The 24,134-nt window shown below is 36.7% G+C and overlaps 2 protein-coding genes across 10 annotated transcripts in view; one reads left to right on the plus strand and one right to left on the minus strand.

Annotated features, from left to right (window-relative positions):
* The window catches only part of LOC129762280 (monocarboxylate transporter 12-like), a 660,562-nt gene that overhangs the window by 479,254 nt on the left and 157,174 nt on the right, over positions 1 to 24,134 (minus strand). The window lies entirely within an intron of this gene.
* LOC129762279 (E3 ubiquitin-protein ligase HECW2) overlaps positions 1 to 24,134 on the plus strand; it is a 117,151-nt gene that overhangs the window by 55,148 nt on the left and 37,869 nt on the right. For 3 of the 7 annotated variants that reach the window (XM_055760397.1, XM_055760396.1, XM_055760400.1), the window contains exon 2: positions 11,462 to 11,826. The exons of 1 other annotated variant lie outside the window; for it this stretch is intronic. In XM_055760397.1, the coding sequence (XP_055616372.1) occupies positions 11,786 to 11,826 (41 nt within the window). In that variant the 5' untranslated portion in view covers positions 11,462 to 11,785. The remainder of the gene's footprint in view (positions 1 to 11,461; positions 11,827 to 24,134) is intronic. 3 more of the 7 variants (XM_055760398.1, XM_055760399.1, XM_055760401.1) reach the window with 1 other exon arrangement.

Genomic DNA, 24,134 nt, shown 5'->3' on the forward strand with positions numbered 1-24,134 from the left:
CTCAAGAACAAATCAAACACAATTTGGGATGTGAGGGTTTTTGGGTATGATAAATGTTTCTATAATGGTATGACACCCTTCCCTCCTCTGAAATGGAGAGGGGGTCCCATAAAAATATTACACATATTTCAACCAAAAATATTCCAACCAAACATGACAATTGAAAATTTTCGGAAAACTCTGAAGGAAAAAGCGAAAATTCGGAAAATTAAATTCCCATGTGTTCTACAATTACATAGTGACAAGTGCTGTTAGTCCATTTGATGTTTGCGCTAGCGAAATTGATCTTTGTTCGAAACTGGAAATGGATTTTATTGTGATGAAACGCTCTCCTATATCTTCTTCTATCTATACCAAAAAAGGATCGCCGGATGTGTTGATAAGAGCAGAACACGAGGAAGGAATTGTCCGATTTACGGCTGTCTTTATTCTATTATATTTTCTGTATAAAACATTTATTCCATGTAACGGAGAAACATGTTATTTGCAAGTGGTTGAAATTTTTTTAACGAGAATTGTGTCTGAAAATAATCTGATATTATAACGATGAGTTTAGCTAGAAATACTAGGAATTTTATAGTAAAAGGTAAATTCAACGGGGTCGAATAGAAGATCAATCAATGAACAGTTTTGCGATTGGACCCATGAACTTGCTCATAGTAGGAGAACGTGAATGTTTGAAGGTATTGATAACAAAAAACAAATTTTGGGCGCGACGAAGTTTGCCGGGTCAGCTAGTTTTGAATAAAAAGTGTTTTTCTTTTAGTCGTTAGCATAATTTTCATTTTCGTAATGAAAAATTTAAAAACTTCCTAACAACAAAAAATATTGGTACAAAAATGGATACCGTATGAACTAAAACCGACAAACGATCATAGGCGACTTTTCCTGCTTGAAACGCCGCCAGAAAATGACCAAAACGACAACGCTTGACCTTATGTTGCTGCACCTATTAGTGATTATTTCAACGATAGCGGAGGCAAACAATTGACTATCTATCTGTATAACCCCAAACTTGTTCCAAATGACGAACAATTCTTTTAACAAGGGCTTCATAAATTGCCGGAAAGACGGGAAAAGAAGAATGCAAAAAAAACGATAACACCGGTGGTACACGTGACACGGACCGTGTGAACCCGCCTGGCGTTTCCATCGACAGAAAGTGCTTGCTATTTGTTTATAACCTTACTCTAACTCAACATAACTTAACAAGTTAAACATAACTTTGCAATTAGAGTAAAGGGGTTGACCACTCACGGCCCGTTTTATCAACCTACGTTTCGTGAGTGCTACTGTGTAGACGCCGCTTGGGAGTTCTCACCGTCGTTTGCACAGTAGTGCACATGGTACCAGGAGCGTTGAAGAATTGGTTGCTTCTTGCGCTATGCTGCTAATAAATATCGCCGTTAGAATCTAACATAGTATCACAAACCCCTATCAATGATTTCCCGCTTCTCATTTTGCGCCAATCAACGGCTATCAATCCAAGCTTCGTACGTTGTTAGTACATGCAGCTAATATGTTGTGTGACATGCAGCTAATGAATAAACTTCTGCTACTGTGGGAGTGGGTGGAAAAGGGCACTCGAAATTGAAAGCGGTAACCGAACATATGCTCCTTTGCCCCGGGAGTTCGTAAAGAACTGAGAGTAAGAGCAGGGCTTGGGTAGAGCGAAGAGTTAGCGATGCGTGGAAACTGGGTCAGAACGATACCCCACCCCCAGACATTCCCCCCATACAACCGCCGACTGCTGCTTGCTTTATTTTGTTATTTAGTCCCCCTCCTTGCTGAAGAAGGGCTTCGATGCAATTACGATAGAATGGTCTTTGATAGCAGCTGGAAGCGGAGACGCGCTGCCCAATGGAACCGAAAATAGAATCTCAAATTAAAGTGTCACGGTTGCTTCCATGGGTTACAGAAGAAGTGGTGACTAAGGTCCGATAAGAAGATCTTGATGTTTCACTGTTTAATTCAAGATTTCAGACATAATGGAAGGTGTTATATCGATTTTCCAATAAGGCCTGAAAATGATTGGTGGCCGAATTTTCCCGTCTCTTAAATTTAAGTTCATTGGCAATCGGTGTCCAAATCAGGTTATAATTTCACGCCTTTTATAAGTGAGAAAATCATTTCCTGGTTACAAATATGCAGACGGAAATCGTTCAATCGAGTCGGTTCTAATGCGCAAACTGCATTCAACCGCAAGGGCATCCCCGTTGAACTCTGCGGTTCAACGTCTGCTTCGTGGTATTTATCTAGAGCTAATTAATATATTACTGTCGCGAAAAAAAACACCATATTCATCGGGGGGTAGGTAACCGCCGATCGGAGTGGGTCGGCTCGGAAAACATAAATGTATTTATGTGCGTTTCATTTGCCTTTTTGATACGCAATCCAATCACAATCAACCGGAACGGTGGTGTTCGTGCACACACTTTTTTATGACGTGCAAACGGTCAAATGCGAATGCAAAGAACACTCCCACCACCGGGTGGCAGTTATTATTTCCAACCGCTTTTTGCTTTGCGTGCGGCGGCCCAAATTTTGCCACCTTCGCCTTTGAATCCTCTCTCACGCTTCGATAAAGAAAATGAAAAATTACATGACTTTATTTCCTCGCGCGCAGTAGGTAGTGTTGAAAAACTTGATACGGTTTCATGGCGTTCATATCTCAGTGGCCTGAAGCCAAGGCGCGCGCACATGTGGCGGCGCTATATTTTCAGCAAAAACCGACCGCCATTAACAGTAGAATCCGTTGCGAAAAAGAAGGAAAAATACGTTTAATTAGATGCAATTTATGTTTTGCCATTAGCCTGTTGCGCTATTTGCTCTGACTTTAATGAACTAGATCGAAACTGGCGGTTTGAAAAACAGGAACCCTTCAGAGAGATGTAGAAATGTGTTTTGAGCCCGGTGTTCGATGGTCTGTGTATTATGCTAGAAATGCGCTCCGCACATCGGTGGTGCATAACTTCCGCTGTTTTTCCAACTCACACTCACGCGTGGTTTTTTTTATGTGTGTCATGATATTATATTCATCAGATATTTTTGACGGCGCTCCCAGGAGGAAAGAATGACTGTTCGGTTCAGTGCTTCGATGAGGGTCAATTGAAATCATATTGTCGAGAGCGGAACTCCGAAGGCGTCGTGTTTCAATACCGCCAGAGTAGACGACACAATTTATTTTTCTGTTGTTGAAGAATTTGTAAACATAAAAATATTCATTTTCTCAATGATGATTAACAATTATTCATCTTGGATTGAGTCATTTCGTTGTGAGAGCTATGGGTTTGATTCGTGTTCCGGTTAAGATACATGAAAACATTAACAGAATCGAAACAAAATTATGCCGTTTTGAAGAAATTAACAGAAATCCAAATGCCTCAAACCACATCCAAAAAAAATTGTGAGTCAGTCCGAAGGAATTCTGGAGACAAGTTCATAATCAGAGGAAAGAATCAGAACTACATGCCGTAATGAAGCATGACAACGTTGAAACATCGAACGGGGAAAGTATTTATGAGTAGTTCCGGAAACAGTTCAGGGGTGTCTTCGCTTACGAATGTCTTAGTAACTGTCAGATTTCTGTATCCGTGAATAATGTTTCCTGTCTTTCATCTAACGGAGCCTATCCTAAAATGAACGCCCCAAAAATGACTTTCTTTAAAAATTCATAACTTTTGAACCATTGAACCGATTAAGATGATCTATATATCAAATTATGAGTTAGCCTTTTATTAAAAAATATTGAACTTGCAAAAAAGATGGATTTTATTTTCGTAATTATTGATTGTTTTCATGCCTTGGGACTAGAGGGCACCATATTCTTTAAATTTTTTTGAAAGCTGGGATTTTTCACACAACACATCTCGATATCAGAGATGCTATTATTTTCGTTTATGAGATATGATTTTTCAAAGAACCATCGGTTCGAAAAATCATTTTTCCTCTGTTGTCCAAAAATGACGTTTTTCGAAAATTCACAACTTTTGAACTACTGAACCGATTAACATGAACAACATATCAAATTGAAGCCTCACGTCATCATGTAATGACATCATACGATCACACAAAATTCATCGAGCACACTGGTTTATTTTATACGTCTGATACATTCAAAAATGTTCATGAATATTAGGTCAAAATGAGTAATGATGTTCAAAATGAATGGAGTACCTGTGGCAGGATCACGTTATCTAATGTTTGTGCAATGTTCATCTTGTTCTTCCATTCTTCGGGCATTTTTCGTCAAAGATATTTCTTCCGACTTGCATTGTGCTCACACACACACACACACACACAAAAATATTCACATTTTTTTCTGCATAGAGGCACTCTAATCGGTATTAAATATTTAGTAGCGGTATCGTATATAGTTTACAACCTATTCTCATGCTTATCAAGTTTTTTCGTGCATCATTTCATCAAAATGGATCGAACCGTTTCAGTGGAGTTCGGTAACAAACACCGTGACACGTGATATATACACAGTAGAACCTCGATTATCCGCGAGCGGTTGATCCGCGGTGCGGATTATCCGCGAAAGTAAATCTATAAACCTTCCCGATATTTGTCAGTGAGTGGTAGAGTCTTGCTTTTTTGTTTTGGTCATGGCTTCCACATTATCTGATCACTGATGTACACGACCTTACAGATTGATAGTTCAATAATTTCTGTATTGATGAAACATAGTTTTCATGCTAAAATATATATTTTTCGCGTTTGTACCTCATTTTTAGTCTTGTATTGCATTATCCGCGATTTTCGTTATACGCGATGGCCTAGCCCGACTATATCGCGGATAATCGGGGTTCTACTTTTTAGGGTGGTCCGAATAATCCATTTTGGCGTAGTGCACGAAATACGTAACGCTAAAAATCCGGATTTTGATAATTTTTTGATAATAATTTTCAAAAAACTGGAAAAAACGCTCTTTAAAAAACTGGAAGAAAACTGGATCCTGTAAAACTGTTTTATTTTAAAAAGATTGCCTTTAAAATGATTTTTACCCATTCCAATGATTGGGAAATAAAATCTACTTTGAAGCTTCGTGTCGTATTCATATGCAGTTCATAAAATGGCGAAATAAACAATTAATTAATCATAAAAGTCGAGGAGATCAAAATGATGTTATCCACTACTCGAACATTACTATAAAACAATATTTGAGGATCTTTCTTTCTAGAAAATACGGTTTCATTTGGGTAAAACTTGAAAAATCTCGTATTTTTTGCTTCATGTCCATCATGTCCTTCATGACATGTCATGTCCAGATTAATTAGGGTGCATAGGAACACGGAATTTAACTCCAATGTTCTGTTCTTTTTCTACTAACGCGAATTTTGATTTTTTGATAGTGTTCTGTTTGACCATATTCGTTGCTATCTTTTTCTCACTTACGAAGAACGTAGGATAAGAAAAATAAATCTTCGGTTCGACGTTCTTGCGTGGTTTGTTTCAGCTCCCATTTGTTAACATTTGAATACGGACGTTGAAAATTGCAACGAAAAGGAACTCAACCAAAACACGCAAAACTTTCAAACAGACGTCTCCGTGCAATAATTTATGCAGTGATCTATGTATCAAAATTGTGGAATATTTTTTCCTCGAGTCCCATAATATTATTTCCATACTAAAAAGAGCACATTCAATACCAAAGCAACGCTGCTCAAGTGTTACTATGGTATTGAAATTACAAAATATTGGAATTGAAAAGCTATTTCTCTCTAATTTTGATATTATTCTTTAGTATTTTACTTTTACATCAGACTTGTCCAAACTGAATTTGGGTATCAAGATCAAAATAAGGTATCCTTAGGTATTTCCTCCTGGTCGAGAATATACTTTTGGAAAAATATCCACAGTATACACACTTGCTAAATAAACAATATAGTCCTCATGTATTTTATGCAAATTCTGCATTTTTTTTTTCGAAATATGAATCAAATAGGAGAGTTTAGATCATGCGTAATATTAACGCTATTTAGAACTAAAAATCCTTTGAGAGACCATTAAACACTAATATCTCATTGATGTAAACGAGGACAAGATTACTTGGGTTTTATGTTTATATCAATCAAAGTCAATGGAACTCATTGACACTAAGGTCTTCTGAAATCTAAAATGATTTGGAGGGCCTGTAACATTTGATGATTATATAAACTCAAAGCCAGCATAGCACACGGGCTCTATGCACCTATTAGGGCAAGACTATGAACTTTGCTAGTTGAAATGGTAGTTCAATTTGTCTCAACTAGGAGGACCTAGAAATTTGGAAGTGTAAGCAAGTAAAAAATAACACTGAGTTGAGTGTGAAATAAAAGAAAGATCAATCCAAGGCAAACACAAATTGGATCGAACGAACGATAAATGTAAAAAAACTAAACTGGGCCAGGGATAGGAAGCGTGAGTGAGGGATATTGTTTATGCATTTTGAATTTATTTTAAATAAAATGGGTAAAACTGAAGCTGAAACATATAAAAAACTGGATAAAACTGGATAATATTTGAAAAAACTGGAAGATTTTAGGGTTTAACTGTTTGACTGGATCGAGTGAAAAAAACTGGGAGAATCCAGTATAAACTGGAACATTGGCAACGCTTGTCGGGACCAAAGGAGCTATATATTTTTATATTTTTTCTTGGAAGCTGAGGATTTTTCAAATAACATATCTCGAAACCAAGGAGGCGTTTTTTCCGTTTTTGAGTTATGATTTTTCAAAGTTAACCGATGGTCCGAAAAATCGTTTTTTCCCATTTTGCCACCACAAAAAAAAATCATATATGTCGATCATCTGAATCGGTCCAGCAGATCAAAAGTTATAATTTTTTGTAGTGGAAAAAATGGGAAAAAAAATTTCATGATCAGCTGATCAGGCTTTAATTTGATATGTCGATCATCTAAATCGGCTCCCTAACAAAAAAAAACGGTTCTAATGATTTACGACAAAGAACAAAATTTCCACTTTCCACGAAAATATGAGAACCACTATATCGGTTTGGCATGGAATGGCTGTATATAGATATATTATTCATTCAGGATTACACATAGAATCTAATTATAGATATATTTCTTCTTAACTACAATTTCGTAGAATCGCGAAATAATTTTTTAAGCAAATGTGTGTTTTAGGTCATGCCCTTATGAAAAATAGCAGAAATTGGTCTAAAGATCGATAATCGTATCGATAATGGCTATCGAATGTACAAAGTTTCGAAAAAAATGTTGAGGGTCGGAGCTGCGGATGAGCAATTTCGTGATATATTGTTCTTTATATTCGTTATATGCTGATAGTGAAAATAATTTTCTAAACAAGCTATTTTAATTTTTGTTTTCTTTTTATTGTTATTCTGATTATTTTCCTCCGAATTGATCGCAGTTTTCGTCGGCTTCTTTTGAGTAATGGCGTTCAAAGTTCCGATGAAGTCGTTCGAAGGATCTACATATTGTCAAACAAGTGCCCTTTTAATATTGTTTTCATTCCCGGGAAAATTGACATACTAACAGTAACTTTGATGCATTATTGTGTTGGCGCCCTTAACATTCCGAGTTGTGTTATTCAGCAGATTACGGACATCAAATGCTTCTGAACTCTAAGTTATATTTTGCTGTAACAGACTGGTTGGGTGACGAATTATTTTAGCAAGTTTCGCGTCGAATCAACATAAAAAATGTCTTCTGTTTGTTATCCGACAATCAACACATAATTAATTAGAACAGATGGCACACCTGATTAATAATAAACCAATTTCAAATGTGGCACCCCTAATTTGTTGGATATAGTTTGAGTTCCAAAAAATACTTTCTGTCGGTAGTATTGCCAAACCTGATTATGTTAGAATAGACATAGTTTACGAGATACATATGAGTGCAAACAGATAAGATCGAATAGATCAAATCCATCAATATTTATTCGTTCAATATTGAGCCATATGAGCCTTAATAAGAATATATATTTTGGATAAAAAAATTGAGTTCATAAAATGAATGTCTGACGTTAGTTCTAGATGTAAGCGTATAATAATCTTTATTAAAAAATTGTAAGGGGTGTATCTAGGACACGACCGCATATTTTCGACGTAAAATTACGTAATTATATTATGAAATCCACTTGTTTACCATTTCGAATATTATTTTAGAATGCATCGAAATTTTTGTAAAAGATTATGTTCTTCATTACAAATAAATTTGATGAACGTTCTTTTACGTTTATCATATCAGGCCAGGACTACCAAAATATGTGATCGGAAGAATTGTGAAACGATCATTGTATTTTACATTTCCCTCTGAAATTATTGCACATATCATGTTTACGTAGTTTTCGAACCGCGAAAGTTCATTCACCTCTAGTATCCGAAATGACGATTTTCCCAGGCTTTACAGTTAAAAAGTACGAACATATTCCGGTCTGCACAACGACAAGCGAGTACAGAAGTACTCAACACCAAAAATACCCCCGACTTGCATGTATTTGCAAAGCGGATTCCCCCTGACACATTAATTTTAAAGTCCGTGTTAGGGAAACCCAGCTCAGTGGGAAAAACTACTCCCGACTTGCATGTTTCGACAAAGCGGATTCCCCCAGGCACATTGATTTAGAAGTTCGTGTTAGGGAAACACAACTCGGTGGGAACAAAAATACCCCCGAATGCATGTATATTTGCAAAGTTGATTTCCACAGGTACATCGATTTTCAAGTATGTGTTGGGGAAACTGTAAATCGGGCCAACCAATACTTGGCAGTTAGGGCGTTTAGATAACGCTTGAAATTTTACAGTTATTCAATTGTTCATCTAATGAAAAATAACATTTCATTAATTGTGATAGACGCGGAGAAATATTTCCTGTCAATGGAAAACATCATTTCGATCTATTAAAGAACGTTCAAGTTATAAGCATTCGAAATACGGGTAGGGTTAGCACACGAATCGGCAGAACAAATATATGGGAAAAAGAAAATTCTTCAAGTTTTCATGAATTTCAACCGTTTAGAGATTTGGCGAATTGTAATGTATAGCATATCAAACAAATCTTAGAGAATTTTCGATTCGATTGGTATGCAAATCATGAGAATTCGTTCACAGTGAAAATAGTTATTAACGTTAACTTTATTTCATAAAAACGTGACCTGTTTTCTGATTCGTCACCCTTCCTGAAAGACGTAGTTCTACGTCAAAAATCACATCAAGCGATCATTCACCTCAAAGAAAATATGTTCTTTCTGGTAAGTTTAAGCTCACACGCTCTCGTAAATCCTTGAGGTTATTGTTATTGTTGAAGTTTTATTTTTTGAATCGATTCATAATCTTGAAAGTGCAAGCAACCAATACAACCTACTTGACGTGTCTTGTTGGAGCCGCAATTACCTGACGAGAACCAGTGTTGCCACATATACAGATTTTTCTGTAATGATACAGATGTTTTTTGACCAAGAAACTGTATATACAGATTACAGATTATTGAATATCCATGCAGACTTTATACAGATTTTGTAACAAAATAAACAAATTTTTAAATATTTGATCAGTTTACACAACAATTAACAAACTCAATCAGACAATTCGAACAGTACTGAACTGAACTATTTTTGCTACTATCAAATGTGTCAAGAAATGACAGATAAATCGTGTTTCTTCGCAATACAATGCGAATAAAATAAAAGTTTGAAACCGTCTCGCTACAGAAACTGTGAACGCAATTATCAAATCGATATTATTTGTTGAAATCCAAGGGGGAAGTGCCTCAGTACAGTTGTCAAACGACATCGAAGCTAAATCCTGCATGATGTCGAAACATCCACGAGCAAAGTGAGGATTCAATGAATGTTTATGACGCGGAACTAAATGCATAAACTTTTTCCGACGTTTTTCCCTAAAAATACATTTTCAAATGTTTTTTATTTTTTATTTGGCATAAGTTTCTATGTCTATAAATCTTTCAATCTAAGATATTACACATTTTTTATCAAATTAGACCTCTGTGCGAGAAAGAATTACACAGTAAACTTTTTGCATAGGCCTGGAAATTGAAAAATAGTCTTATTCAGAAAACTACAGGCAAGCTATACCAGTGATCACGAGCTTCAAAATATGGATAAGCAGAATATATACACTTTACTACAAGTATGCAATTATTATTTCGTACTTAAATCTAAGGCAAAATAATGCAAAAGTCTTATCAGGTGCATAATTTGTTATACAGATTCTAATACAGATTTTCTATTTTCACTATAGATAAAAAAAGATTTTTTGGCTCGGAAATACAGATTTTAATGTGGCAACATTGACGAGAACGCTATTTTGCGCTTCATTGTAAAATTTTCTTTAAACTAACAATTCAAACGAAAAAATTATGGAGTTAATACCGTTAAAAGAGTAAGAATAAATATAAAACAACTACAAATATATCTCTTTTTCCCAACCAAAGTTACTTCCTTGCCAACCTAATCCATACGATGGCAAATAAAAACCAAGAAGCAAACGCTAGCTAAGCCGTTCATATAATTCGTTGCATTTCGGGCAGTGGAAGTTCATTCGATTGACTTCCGGGAGAAACGACAGCAATTAACTTCTGACCAAACTATGCGCGCCGAATGCCGAATGAAGGGTGGAAGCTGGAAGTTAATTTATAGCAAATAAACGAACCGAGGTGTGAGTCACGGCGGATTGCAATGGCAATGCACAATTAGACGTGTTTCACGCCCAAATGAATGTAATTTATCGGAAAATTAGCCATGTTTCGATCATCGCACATTGAATCAAGACGAAATAACCAGAATGGATTATTAACCTTAATCGTGCGGGCGGGGTCAAGCAGTTTATCGTTCATAACGATTTGTCTGATTTTGGGGATTTTTTTCAGGATCAATGGTCCATGATTCGGGTAATATATTGGCCCTTTACTTTGACAGCTGTCAAAATAGAATGATGACGTATTATTATTTATCTAGTTTTAAATTTGATTTTTTTTCAACAAATGTTTTGTTTTAGATTCAATACATTTGAACACTGTTTCCAGATTCCTTCTCGATTTCGCTGGTTTAGATACCAGCTGACTTCGCGCATTATCATCAAATCGATACCGAAAGCCTATCTGTTAATCTTTACGCCCGCGTATCGATGGATCAGCAATAATCTTTCGCTCATCATTAATCATTTATCTGGTTATCTCGTTATCAGCCATTCGAATCATGCATGACCCAAAAGTGGAATATTCTATTGTTCCATATTCCATTACACTCCTACTTCCATGTGCGAATATCAACCCATACCTGTACTAACATTTGCACAGGCATTATGTGGCGGCTTGGCGCTGCAGCATTTCTTCGGAATCCAAACGAATGTCATAAATTTGTAACAAATTTAATTATCATAAACACCGCGTAAAAAGCAGCATCCTCCGTCCCTTTGCCACAAAAAGTACTTTCTAGTGGAGCAAATAGTCATTTCACTGTGCCTCTAGATGGGCGGTTAACTGCGGCAGCAATTCGTAATTTGTGCCAAAAATTACCATAAATTATTCCACCACAGTGTGTAGGGTGATTATAATGGCATTAAGTGTTTGTGTTTGTCTTGTCTGCCGATGCTGCTGCCACTGCTAACAACAACGAGTGGCTTTGGCACCAAGTGTCAAGTGGGATAATTTTCGGAAAGAACTGTCAACAAGTGGTGGCGCAAAAAGTAAAGCTGATGAGTGTATGTGTGAGGTTTACCGTTACAAAATAATGAATAAATTACATCGATTATCGAAGGAGAAGTGCACCGAAATCAGAGCAAAAAAATCGAGATGGGTGTCATCACGAAGACAATATCGATCGTGTTCTCAATGTAAGTATGTAGCTAGAATCACTTTCTCATTGATGCGAAATCTCACATTTCTCATTCTCTAGGCGAAACAATAAATCTTATTTGAATAATTTGATTGTGGTCCAAGTAGAAATATGTTCCCACGCGGTCGGAAAATTCCCACCATAGGTAGGCAGGGTTGATGCTCTGTACAATCAATCTTGTTGCCTCTGTTTGCTTCCCTGATGACGTCGGCGCATGCAAATCTGATTCGTTGGTAGACGCAACGAGAATTCAGGCATTTTCTATGCCGTTTTCCAGGAAGTGATGACGTACTGATGTGCTTTTACTAGAGCTTTTGTTTTGATAGTACATATAAATTGGAGTAATCAATAGCGGTAAAAGCAGGGAAATAATACATGAACTAGCAAAATTCAGTGGAATTATTGTACTTTGTGAGGGAATTGAACTCATACCCAAGGTCTGTCAATTTAGACACGGGAAGGTATATGTCAGTTTGAAAGCTCAGCTACCATGTTTCAGCCACTATCATGGCTTTTTTATCATAGTGTCGTTTTGGATTGAAGATTGAAGATCGTGTATCTCGGATCATCTCTGCTTTATTATTCTTTCATCAGGCTTCTAAATATATAGATCTGCCCAGATTGTTGACGAATCCATTCTATTGTTATTGTGTATCGATTTTATAACGGTGGCTATCGTTAAAGTCGTTAAAGTTTTTCGTGGAATAAAGTCCATTGGATTTACACTGACACAAGCGACAGTGAAATTTTGCCGTTTGCATGTTTGATCTGCTAGAATTTGACAAATGATTTGACTGGATTCGAATTTACGCTCCACTCGACTGAAGGCTGTCATGGGAACGCGTTTGCAGACGAAAATAATCACGGATTGCACCGATTTTTTTTCCCCATCTGTAAAGTGCTTCTACTAAAGTCTTTGAAAATATCCGTGAATTGCTGAAGAAACTTCTTTATTCGATGGAAAACACTTTCCACGAATAATTTTTGAGGTGCTGGGAGAAACCAGATTTGGCGATTGCGATGGATCCCAAGCGTTTGTATTTTTATTACGATTTTTTGACGTAGAACTACGTCTTTCATTAAGGGTGCCAGATCAGAAAACAGGTCACGTTTTTATGAAATATAGTTAACGTTAACAACTATTTTTGCCGCGAACGGATTTTGGCGATTCACATATTAAACGAATCGGAAATTCCGTAAGATTTGTTTTTATGCTTTACATTAGAATCCCCTGGTTTGTAAATGGTTAAAATTCATGAAAACTTGAGGCGTTTCCATTTTCCCATACATTTGTTCTGTCCATTTGTGTGCTTTACCGAACAGACCTGTCAATAACGAGCAACTTATCGACGACCAACGGAGGGGAAATCGTAGAATTCAAAGTCCCCATGAACAAAGGAAAAGTAGAAGAATGAAGGGGAATACTTGCCTAGAGTATAAACAGTGGATTTCGCTGAGGCAAACTTTCATTCGGCATCGGGCTGTTGAGCAATCCAGTTCACTTTGCTTTCGCTGCGCTTCGATCTAAGATTGGACCTCACCAGTGGTAATCCAACTTGGATATCGTCGTTTGGTTTTTCTGTTCGTTTTTTAGAGGCGAATGAACTTCAAAGTTTAAAACCTCTTAAGAACAACGAAGAAAGAATGTTCGTTTTTCGCGTTATTCGTATCGTGTTTTTTCTTTCCGCGTCATAAATTGGACGCTTCGCGTAGTGTATAATGCACAAGAAGAAGAGGAAGGCAGGCTCGAGCCCTGCAAGAAACGAGCCCTGCAAGCAACCATAATCAAGCTCCCCCCGCTGGTGGTAAAAGCGGTCGCTCTTGACAAACTCATCAGCGAATTCGCATCGATGGGTGTTACAGCAGAGTACAAGCTGTGTGGCATAATTCAGTCGTTTTCCAAGCAGTTAACATTGTTTGTTTTCCGTCATCATAAGGTTGTGCGTCAAAAAAATATTTGGGGAATACCAAGCATCTTGAATGTCTTACTGGAATGTTATAAGTTATTTGGGTTCGCGTGCCAGTTGCAAAACTGCCTTCAGCTAGGATTGCATTAGCGCTATGAAGCATTGCTACCGTTTTCGTTTTTTGTTATCAACAAAAAAAGTTTATTTCGCTTGTTAAGTCACCGAGAAAGTAAATGTCGTTCTGGAATTTTGTATGTGGTTTCGCTTGCCAGTAGCAAAACTTCCTCCACTAAGGGTGATAGCTACGCTTCTCTCGAGCATGAGAAAGATGACAACTTTTTTCGAGGCCAGTAATATTAACAGAAGCCTTTCTTTTGAGAATAGCGCAAAATGATGAGAAGTGTTTTATATTCCTAGTAGTTTCAAGCCACCAATGTATGGCTCTGTATGCATGCTATGGCGAACGCTTGTTTGGCGCTTGATTTATGTTGTACGAACGATGCCTAGCGGTGCGAACACAGTGAAATAATTGATGTAACCATGTCTAGGTCAATGCTCAAAGACTATTTGAATAGAATAAGATAAAGGGCGAACACGAAATTATTGCGACACATTCAACAGGGCATAACTTTTTTACCATTGAGTAAAAATCAACCAAATTTTGCACACTTTCTCATTGGTGTGTATTGTCTACATGCTGTCAAACTCGAAGTCGTGTTTTTCGATTCAACGAAAATGGAGGTGAACCAACACGAGTCGAGAGAACACATTCTTTCCAAACACCTGGAATTTCCTGACCTGTCGCAACGGCAGTTGGGAAAAATGTTGAACATTCACCATTCAACCGTCTCCAGAGTGTTGAAGCGGTTCCAGGAGCGGTTGACGTTGGACCACGGTCCCAATGTCTCAAGCCGTGATTTGGCTAAAAAGATCGGCATGTTGCAGAGCTACGTCCAGAATGCAAAGAAGAGAGCTGGACTACATACATACAAGGTACAGAACTTCCCAAACCGCGATGAGCGGCAACAATCGACGGCTAAAACTCGGGCACGGAAGCTCTACGAGAAGATGCTGACAAAATATGGCTGCTGTGTGATGGACGATGAAACGTATATAAAAGCCGATTTTAAGCAAATTCCGGGGTTGGAGTTTTTCACCGGCAAGAGCAAGTTCGATGTGGACGACAAATTTAAGAAAAACAAAATGTCGAAGTTCGCCTCCAAATATCTCGTTTGGCAGGCCATCTGCTCTTGCGGACTGAGGAGTGAGCCTTTCATGACAAAGGGCACAGTAAATGGCGAGATCTACAAATCTGAGTGCCTCGAGAAGCGCCTTTTGCCGTTCTTGCAGCAGCACGACGAAGCTCCGCTATTTTGGCCAGATTTGGCATCATGCCACTATTCTAAAAGTATCCTGGAGTGGTATGAGGCCAATTCTGTCCATTTTGTTCCAAAGGACATGAACCCGCAAAACTGTCCGGAGCCGAGCCCGGTGGAGCAGTACTGGGCAATAATGAAGCGGGAACATCGGAAGAGCAAGAAGACAGTCAAAGACGAGAAGGACATGTTAAGAAAATGAAAAAAAATCCGAGTAACTGGTACTGGATGACACTGTAAAGACTTTGATGGAGGGCATCAAGCCAAAATGCGTTCAATTTTACACTCAAGGCTCCATCGATTAACTATTCTTTTGATTTTTGAAGTAAATATATGTATAAAACTACCCTAAAATTTTGGTTTGATTCTGAACATTATAAGAAAATTGGCATGACATTTTCGGTGTCGCAATAATTTCGTGTTCGCCCTTTATAGTTAAATTTCACTATAATATTTGGGCAGCATATTTAGTCTACGCTGGTTTGACGAAATAAATAAATAAATAAAAATTTGTTGATTTTTTTTTTTATCCCATTTATTTATATATTAGGCTCATTAGCATTTAGCTGTAACAGAGCCGGGTTTATTCGTGTACATGTACATATGTTTATGTTTCCATAAATTGTGAATTACACAGTAGTTAGTAGTAGCCATTTAGGCGTTAAGTTTTCTGTTCCATTACATTATGGTAAATTACACAGTAGTAGCCATTTCGGCGTAAGGGTATTCTTTCTGTTCTTCCATTGTTCAGCAGACCGGACAGCGGAGACAGTTGATATTGATCATTGTTGGGTTATTTATAGAACAGCAGCCCGATGTTTCTTGCAGAGCAGAGCATTTTGTATGTATGAATCGTTCTAATTTCGACCGTGGATCGATCTCCATCGCTGATGATGTTTGCGTGGACGTAGTTATTCTATAACAACACAAAGATGGTCAATTGAGGGCCCTGAGTTTGAACTCACGATCGATCGCTTGGTAAGCGAACGCGTAACCAAGTGGCTACGAAGACCCCCCCCAGATTTGTTGATTATGTAACTTGTGAAAATCGTCTTTTGAATTAAACGGATAAATTATCCAGCCAACTCTTTTTAGATTTTTTTTAGTTTTAAGTAGTATTAAGAATGTATTGGTCTACAATTATGATTGACGACAATAAAAAAAAATTCTCTACAATAAAACCATTGTACTATATTCTATCAGTCAAATGATTTCATTTGATACCGATATAGAGTGGATTGCAGAAAATACATAGTGTGTTCTCCAAGTCAAGTTCGTTCGTACACATATATCAATCAACCTTTTTTTTGCGATGATATGGAATCAGCTATTTTGTAGCGGCGACCAGATTGGATTTTTCAGGATAAGCAGTTTTAAAATGACTGCAGAAATAAAGGTGCTTTATAAATTCGGCCAGTTCCTATTGGTCAAATTTCTATTAATGTGGGACAACCCTATAGACATACAAATATACATACAAACAGTTCAAGCTAAATAAAACCGTTTATTAAAGTAATTTGCTATTTTGTGATTGCGGCCATTTTGGATTTGGATTTTTCATGATCTACTGTGATCTGCTTTTCAAGCCCTTTCATTTGATACCCATATTAATCGGGTTGTGAGAAAATATGTAGCCCGCCATTTGGTAGTGGCAGCCATCTTGGATTTGAATTTTTCATAAATAACTGTGTTCTACTAGTCAAGCCCTTTCATTTGATACCCATAACAATAGAATTTTGAGAAAATATGTAGTCCGCCAGTTTGTAGTGGAAGCCATCTTGGATTTGCATTTTTCATAAATTACTGTGTTCTACTAGTCAAGTCCTTTCATTTGATACTCATAATAATAAGGTTTTGAGAAAATATGCAGTCCGCCATCTTGGATTTGCGTTTTTCATAAACAACTGTATTCTACTAGTCAAGCCCTTTCATTTGATATCCATATTGATGGGGTTTTGTAAAAACACATATTGATGAGGTTTCGATGAAATATGTGTTCCACCATTTTGTAACGGTCGCCATCTTGAATTTTCAAGATCATGAAATACGCAGTTTATAGTGACTGCAGAGATGAAGGTGTGTTCCTAATTTCAGATCAATCGGTCAACAGGATGGGGGTCAAATTCATATTAATGTTGGACAGCGCTACAAACATGTTACAAACTTACAAACATACAAACATTACAAGCTAAATAAAACCGTTTAAAAAAAACTTCAAGTGTAATTTTTTTCATCTTTTCTGATATTTTAATGAAAATTTCAACAGTTTTCTATATTTACTTTTTCGACTTTTCGATTTTATATGTCTTTATTTTTTTCCTAAAAGTTTAAGAAATAAACTATTTAAAAAATAGTCTCATTTCTTTATGGAAATTTCAAATTTCAAACAGCATTCCACTGCAATCTGAAATGGTGCTACCAATGGCCAGTCGAGTTGGTATGAAATTCTACTATAGACCAATTCTCTGCCAAACGAGTAAACGATTCAAATCGATTCAGGTTCCACACTAAACACAATACTTGTTTTGACGTAGGACTTCGGGTGCCAAATCAGAAAACAGATCACGTTTTGATGGAATAATGTTAACGTTAATAACTGTTCCTGCTGCCAATGGATGTTGATGATTTGCATACCAATCAAATCGGTAATTCTCTAAGATTTGTTTACATTACAATACGTTACAATCCTGTGGTCTGTAAATGGTTTAAATTGAGGAAAAATAGAAGCATTCTAATTTTTTCATGTATGCTCATTTGTGTGTACCTACCCTTACCTCCAACTGTTTGAATATAACCTTACTTAATTAATATTAATAAGCCATTCGCGATTTTAAGTCACAGTCTCTACCCAGCCAGCGAGTAAACAACAATATTTTCCGACAACATTTTCGCTATCACACACAGATGTTTTGCTCGATCAAAGCATCGCGTCGATTCTCGTGCTATGGAGAGTACTTCTATATTCTTGCATCACACGCATACATTGTTGTTTTCATGCGTTTCCAAAGAAATGTAAGAAGTTACGAATTGTGGATTAATGCTGATGGAACAAATACGTTATTTCCTGAGACCAAGATACTGGTGGTGACGTTATTTTTTTTTTTCAAAATAACGTATTTGTTTTCATACAATAATTTCATGAAAAAAACGATCGACCGAAATGAAAATTGTTCTGCTTTTGCTTAAACCTTATATGTTTATTCCTTTTCGGAAATTTTTAGACACGTCTTTATTTATTGATGTTTTTACAGTCATATACAACCATTGTAGAAAATTCGTTACTTTACAACGGCTGAAACGATATTCGATCTCTTACCAGCAAATGATTGGTTTTATGTGAATTGATGAAAAATATTGGACTGCATCCATAGCATATTTTAAGGCGAGGCTTCCAAAAATTGTAGTTTTTTGTGGCTTACGAGGCGACGAGATCGAAAAGACTCTAGGTGTTTATATCATTTTTCTGAAACTGACAATCTTTAATGATCAATTTACATGGAGTAACAAAGAATGTATTAAATTCTGGTAAAACTAGCCTGTTCGGATTCGTTTAGGAAATACAATCAGTTGGTTATTCACACTGATTTGACTCTGAATATTTTTGACTTTTTTTGTAATTTGTTTATTTTTTGTGAAAGATGGATAATGCGAAAACTCGATATGAAATTCAAAAAATTCAAGAACAAAATTATGGTTGAATTTAACTAAGAAGATTGTGAGACTTGATTAGAGTTTTGGTTTGAATCCGTATGTGGTTTTCATGAACTTCTTTCAATGAAAACCAATTCGAAACATAACTGAAATGTAGTGGAGTTGTTGAATGAACCTCAAAAGAGGAGTGGGTATTGTAGAGGATATAACCGGAAAGGCGTGGGAGTACATCAAGGACTGTCAATAACTTACATGGACATTCAATAGAAAATTTTCAGAATCTCTTAGCAAAATTACCCTCCAATGCTCTCAAAAAAATCATTCTTAAAAAAATTATCCACAAATACAACAACTGCAGCAGCTTTTGCAGAACGATACCCGAAAATCCGAACCGAAACGATTGTGTAGTGGCGGTGGAATAAATTTTTACCTTCAGTTTTCAACCGAAGAACACAGCTCTCACCGATGGAAATTACCTTTTACACATCTGGCTTGAAATGCGCTGCACTTTGATCCCGGAACTCTTTTGAACCCGGAAAAAATGGTTACAATTCGCAAAAAAATAATGACTGATTGGAAACGTAACCAAATAAGCTCGAAAATATTTCAAAATTCGCACAAGCTCTCTCTCTCTCTCTCTCTCTCTCGACGAAAATGATAATAATCAATTAATAGATTGAAAAACACATAACTTTAATACAAACTATTAGCTGAACGCTGTATAGAGTGAAACAAAAAAATTAAGAGAGAGAATGTTAAATTATAGAGATTTTAAATTTTTGCAATTCATTTGTCTCTAGTCTTGGAAAAGGCCAATTTAAAATCTTAGCCTAAACTCTCAGCCTTCGATAACTTCCGAATCGTAATTACTGCTAAAAATTGAAACCATAGACCAAAATGTGCGGAATAGAGTCTCAAATCAGAAGAGAGAAACAGCAATCATATTCCATGGTAGGATTAGGAGACAAACGCATATTTCATCGCACAGAATGCTTCCACTGAGCAGTGTTGATTTGGACATCAGCGTTCGAACTCTCAACTATAGCACATTGTGTTGACTGATCGCTGTCTAGAGTGAAACTAAAAATCGAAACCAGAGCACCGCTTGCTGAATGCAACGCTACATCGAAGAAAAAAACCCATACTATTTAAGCTAACGCTCGAATTGTCTGCAAGAATGATACTGGCTGCATGTGAGCGGCGTGGAAAATCGGAAAAACCCACCTATTATATTCGTTACATTGTTTACATGTTTCACTATTTCTACTATAAAACCCTTAGGGAGGAAAAATGCAGGGGATATTTCCTAATAATTTATGTAATTGACTGAAACATTGAAAGGTTAGACGTATTCCTACTTCTTGTTATATCATAGTCTGACGAAACTTCATTGATTGAAATGTAAACGGCTTTTTAACAATGTCAACTGACAGATTTTTTAGTGATTTGAATGATTTCTTTGCTAAAATAATCACCTGTTCTAACCTTAGCATAAATTGTTTTCATTTATCTGAACTTTGATTATTGTTCTAATTTGCCTGTACTTTTTTATGTTCCAAAAATACATCATTCCAATTTTTCGATAATTGATTAACATTTGCTGAAATTTTTAATGGAATACACTTCAACTTTAGATGAACTTTAACACTGAGAATTAAACGTTAAAAGTGCTAAATGAAAATTTTGCAGAGACATCAGATCTTTGACGAACCTGTGTAGGTAAAAAAAAAGACGAGTTCATTAGCCACAGAACGCATCCCGCACACATAACAGTTCGGCTGAAAAGTTTATAAGGTAACACAGTAAAACTATTTTTTTGCAAAATTTAATTTTATTATTCAACATAATTGCCTTCGAGGGCGATACAGCGAATTTAGCGATCTTGCAACTTTTCGATATCATTTTTATAGTACTCTTTAGGTTATTCCTCAAAGTAGGCCTCATTTTCGGTAATCACTTCATCATCGGTCTCAAATTTCTTGCCAGCGAGCATTCTCTTCAGGTCTGCGAATAGAAAATAGTCACTGGGGGCCAGATCTGAAGAATGCGGTGGATGCGGAAGCAATTCGAAGCCCAATTCCACACGATTTTTTTCGGATTTTTTTCATTTTTTTCACAATAACAAAAGTTTCTTCACTCTCAATCCAGTAACTCACGAACCAATCGACCGATTGATGTCAAATTCTGACAATTGAAAGATGGTGCTTTGTGATAGTCAAGTAGATTTTTGCAAGAGGCGCCACCTAGACGTCAACCTTTCGAACCATTCAGCCGAACTGTAACAACATAAAAACAATTTGTAGGATGTAGGTAATCTTTTATCTTGAATTTCTAATATGATCGATAAAATTCCAAGTTCCATTTCGTTGTCTAATTGTATTTTTTAGTTTCATTTAAATTGAACAAAACACTTACTGTATTCTATTACGCACTGAGATCATCGGACGCACGTAGAATTCGTTCCGATATTTTAGATTCTCAAATATAGCACTCCGCCGAAATCAGTAACGACATTCGCTTCATATATAGCAGGATAATAAAGTCGTACATTGAGCAAGACATTCTCGACGAACATACCAAATATAACAGAGCAATACCGTTTGTACACTGAATGGGTTTGCAAATGATCGCAATAACATTAGGACTTGTTTGTTTCCATTTTTTGAGTGGTGACGTTTCAATGCGATATTTTTTAATTGCAGGTGAATGGGAACAAATTTGGGAGCTGAAACAGATATTGAGGTCGTTTCACTATCGATACTTACAGTGGAACCCTGTATCCTCAGCAACTATTGCAAAGCTACTTTCAAACTTTATCCAGCTTATCTCCCTTCGGTGATTATCGACCTCCGATGAGCCGCTTATGTGTCTATCGCTTTATCAGGAAGCCTAGCGAATAAAATCAGGCCAATTTTTCGCCGAATCCAAAGTGTGTGACACACGCGTAAGCTATTTTCGGATCACCTTCGCATGGCAATTCTATTTATACCCGTTTCTGCCGCATGTGAGAATTTACGTTCCATGCAGTTGTTATACTGTCACGTTATAGGTATTAAAAACATTCGCCGCGAAATTGATACATTTGTTTTTGTTGCAGGTGGAAAGTGAAATGTGCATCCACTCGATCATTCGAGGATTATAATTCCACTCGGGGGTGGCATTCCGAAGATTAGCGAGCTAGCCAACCCATGCGAACCTATTGTGTTACTATGAGTATGCATGGTAAAACAAAAATAATTACCACCAATCAAGGTTCAATAAATCACGGTAGCCCGACACGATAAGAAAATAATCCTTACCCCTTCCAGCGAAAGGTGGCACAGTTGGTCTCCTCAGGTTTGCGATAAAAAAATGTAATTCGTCGTGTGTGTGTGCAACTCACTTACCGATGACTTCTTTCGTCTGTTTGTTTGTTTGGTGCAGATTCTCAACTTCTTAGTTAATCGATAAATGTCCATCGGTCAACAACTCTTAGAGTCAAGTTTTGCTTGTTGACAGTTTTGATAATTTGAATAATAATTAAGTGGATTATTTGTGGGCTGTGCAATCGAGCTGACAGAATAATTGTTGTAAACATTGAGCAATCGAGTGATTATAGTTGAACATTAAGTTTTCCATGTTAGAGACTTCGATGGATGTCGGTTTATATAGTCGGACAGGTGTACACAATTTAAATAATTCCGAGGAGATGGACATGAAAAGGTAACGAGTAGTTTTTTGTTAGTGTAAGTGGAAATAAAGTTGGCTTAAAAATGGGGCAAGAATCATGAAAAAGGCACTTTTTTGAAGAGCCGTCTAAGTCTATTCTAACACAACTTCATCTTAATGTGGGTCCGTTTGAGTATATATCTCGGTGTTCCCATTTGCTTGGATAACGAGGTGTTCACCGGAGTTGATTTTATCTGCTGCTTGTTGGCGTAAACTGAAGCACTTATCCTGAGTGTCCCTTTTTCTCCATTCGTAAATGTAATCCACAGACCAGGCACTTTTGCAACAAATTTACTGGCCCAAGTTTGAGGAACATTGCATGGCATGACATTTTGTTTAACTTTTCGAACCCCATTGATTTGTTCACTTATTATTTTCACATACTTTGTGCTCCAAGCAAGCATGAAATTCCTTGTATGCCATTTCAAGAAGTAAAAAACACCCTTTTTATAGTGATGTTTACCATGTTGTGCTTCTTGCAAGAAAAGAATGTTTACGGAGACTTTTATCGCATTCTTTATTCCGAAAAACACACACGCTAAAGCACTCAGAACTCTTGTTTGGATTAACGGAAACGTGTTTCGTAGGGAATAGCAGAACACCCGGTTCTGCAGTTCGGATTTGAAATTAATCATTTTTAGGATCGTCTTTTTGAATCCGTTTTTCAAACGCGGAATTATTAGTTATTGTTAGAAAAATTGAACTATCTATGCTGGAAATGGGACTACACCTTCCAGCAAGATAAGAACCCGAAGCATACTGCGAAGAAAACAGGTGTATTCTTCCGATCCGCTCGGACCAAACCGATGATGTGACCACCCCAAAGCCCCGACTTCAATCCGGTTGAGAATTTATAGGCGATTTTGGACAACAAGGTGGATAAAACTGACGTTACAAACAAACGAAACTATTTTGCTGCGATGAAGAAGGCTTGGGACGAAGTGCACCCTCAACACCTCCAGAAACTCGTGAAGTGTATGTCAAAGCGTTGCTAGTTGGTTATCGAAGCGAAAGGGGGTCATATTGGTCATTAATTGTTAGTTTTTATTTGTTGTTATAATTTCTTAACATAAAACAATTCGATTTTTTTTATATCACACCCCAAAAGTACCCATTTAGAAACAAGTAATTTTTTGTTTTTCTAAAAAAATAAATCAGCCATACTGAACTGACAAAACGAATTATCTACTTTTATGTAGTGTGTATTTGGTGTATTAGGTGTATTAGGGCCCCTTTTATTTATTATGTATATCAATGACATGTGAAGAGTTTTACGATTTTGTGATATCAATCTTTTTGCAGATGATACTGTGTTATTCATTGCAGCTAATGATTTAGATCAGGTCGTTTTACATTTGAATGGAAATTTACATTCTTTAAGTAGATAGTTGAAGTATAAGCAATTGAAATTGGACATAAGTAAAACTAAATATATGGCAATCTCGCGAAATCGTTTAAATGAAAACGTCTCCATCGTTATTGATAATGAGACTGTTGATCGAGTTCGGGACATTAAATATATTGGCGTGATTATTGATGACAAACTCAAGTTCAACACTCACGTTGACAATGCCATCAAGAAAATTGCCAAAAAGTATGGAATCTTATGTCGATTGTAAAACGATTTAACTATTTGCAGCAAAATACAGCTATACAAATCAATC

Source organism: Toxorhynchites rutilus, chromosome 1, assembly GCF_029784135.1.
Source record: "Toxorhynchites rutilus septentrionalis strain SRP chromosome 1, ASM2978413v1, whole genome shotgun sequence".
Lineage (NCBI taxonomy): Eukaryota > Metazoa > Arthropoda > Insecta > Diptera > Culicidae > Toxorhynchites > Toxorhynchites rutilus.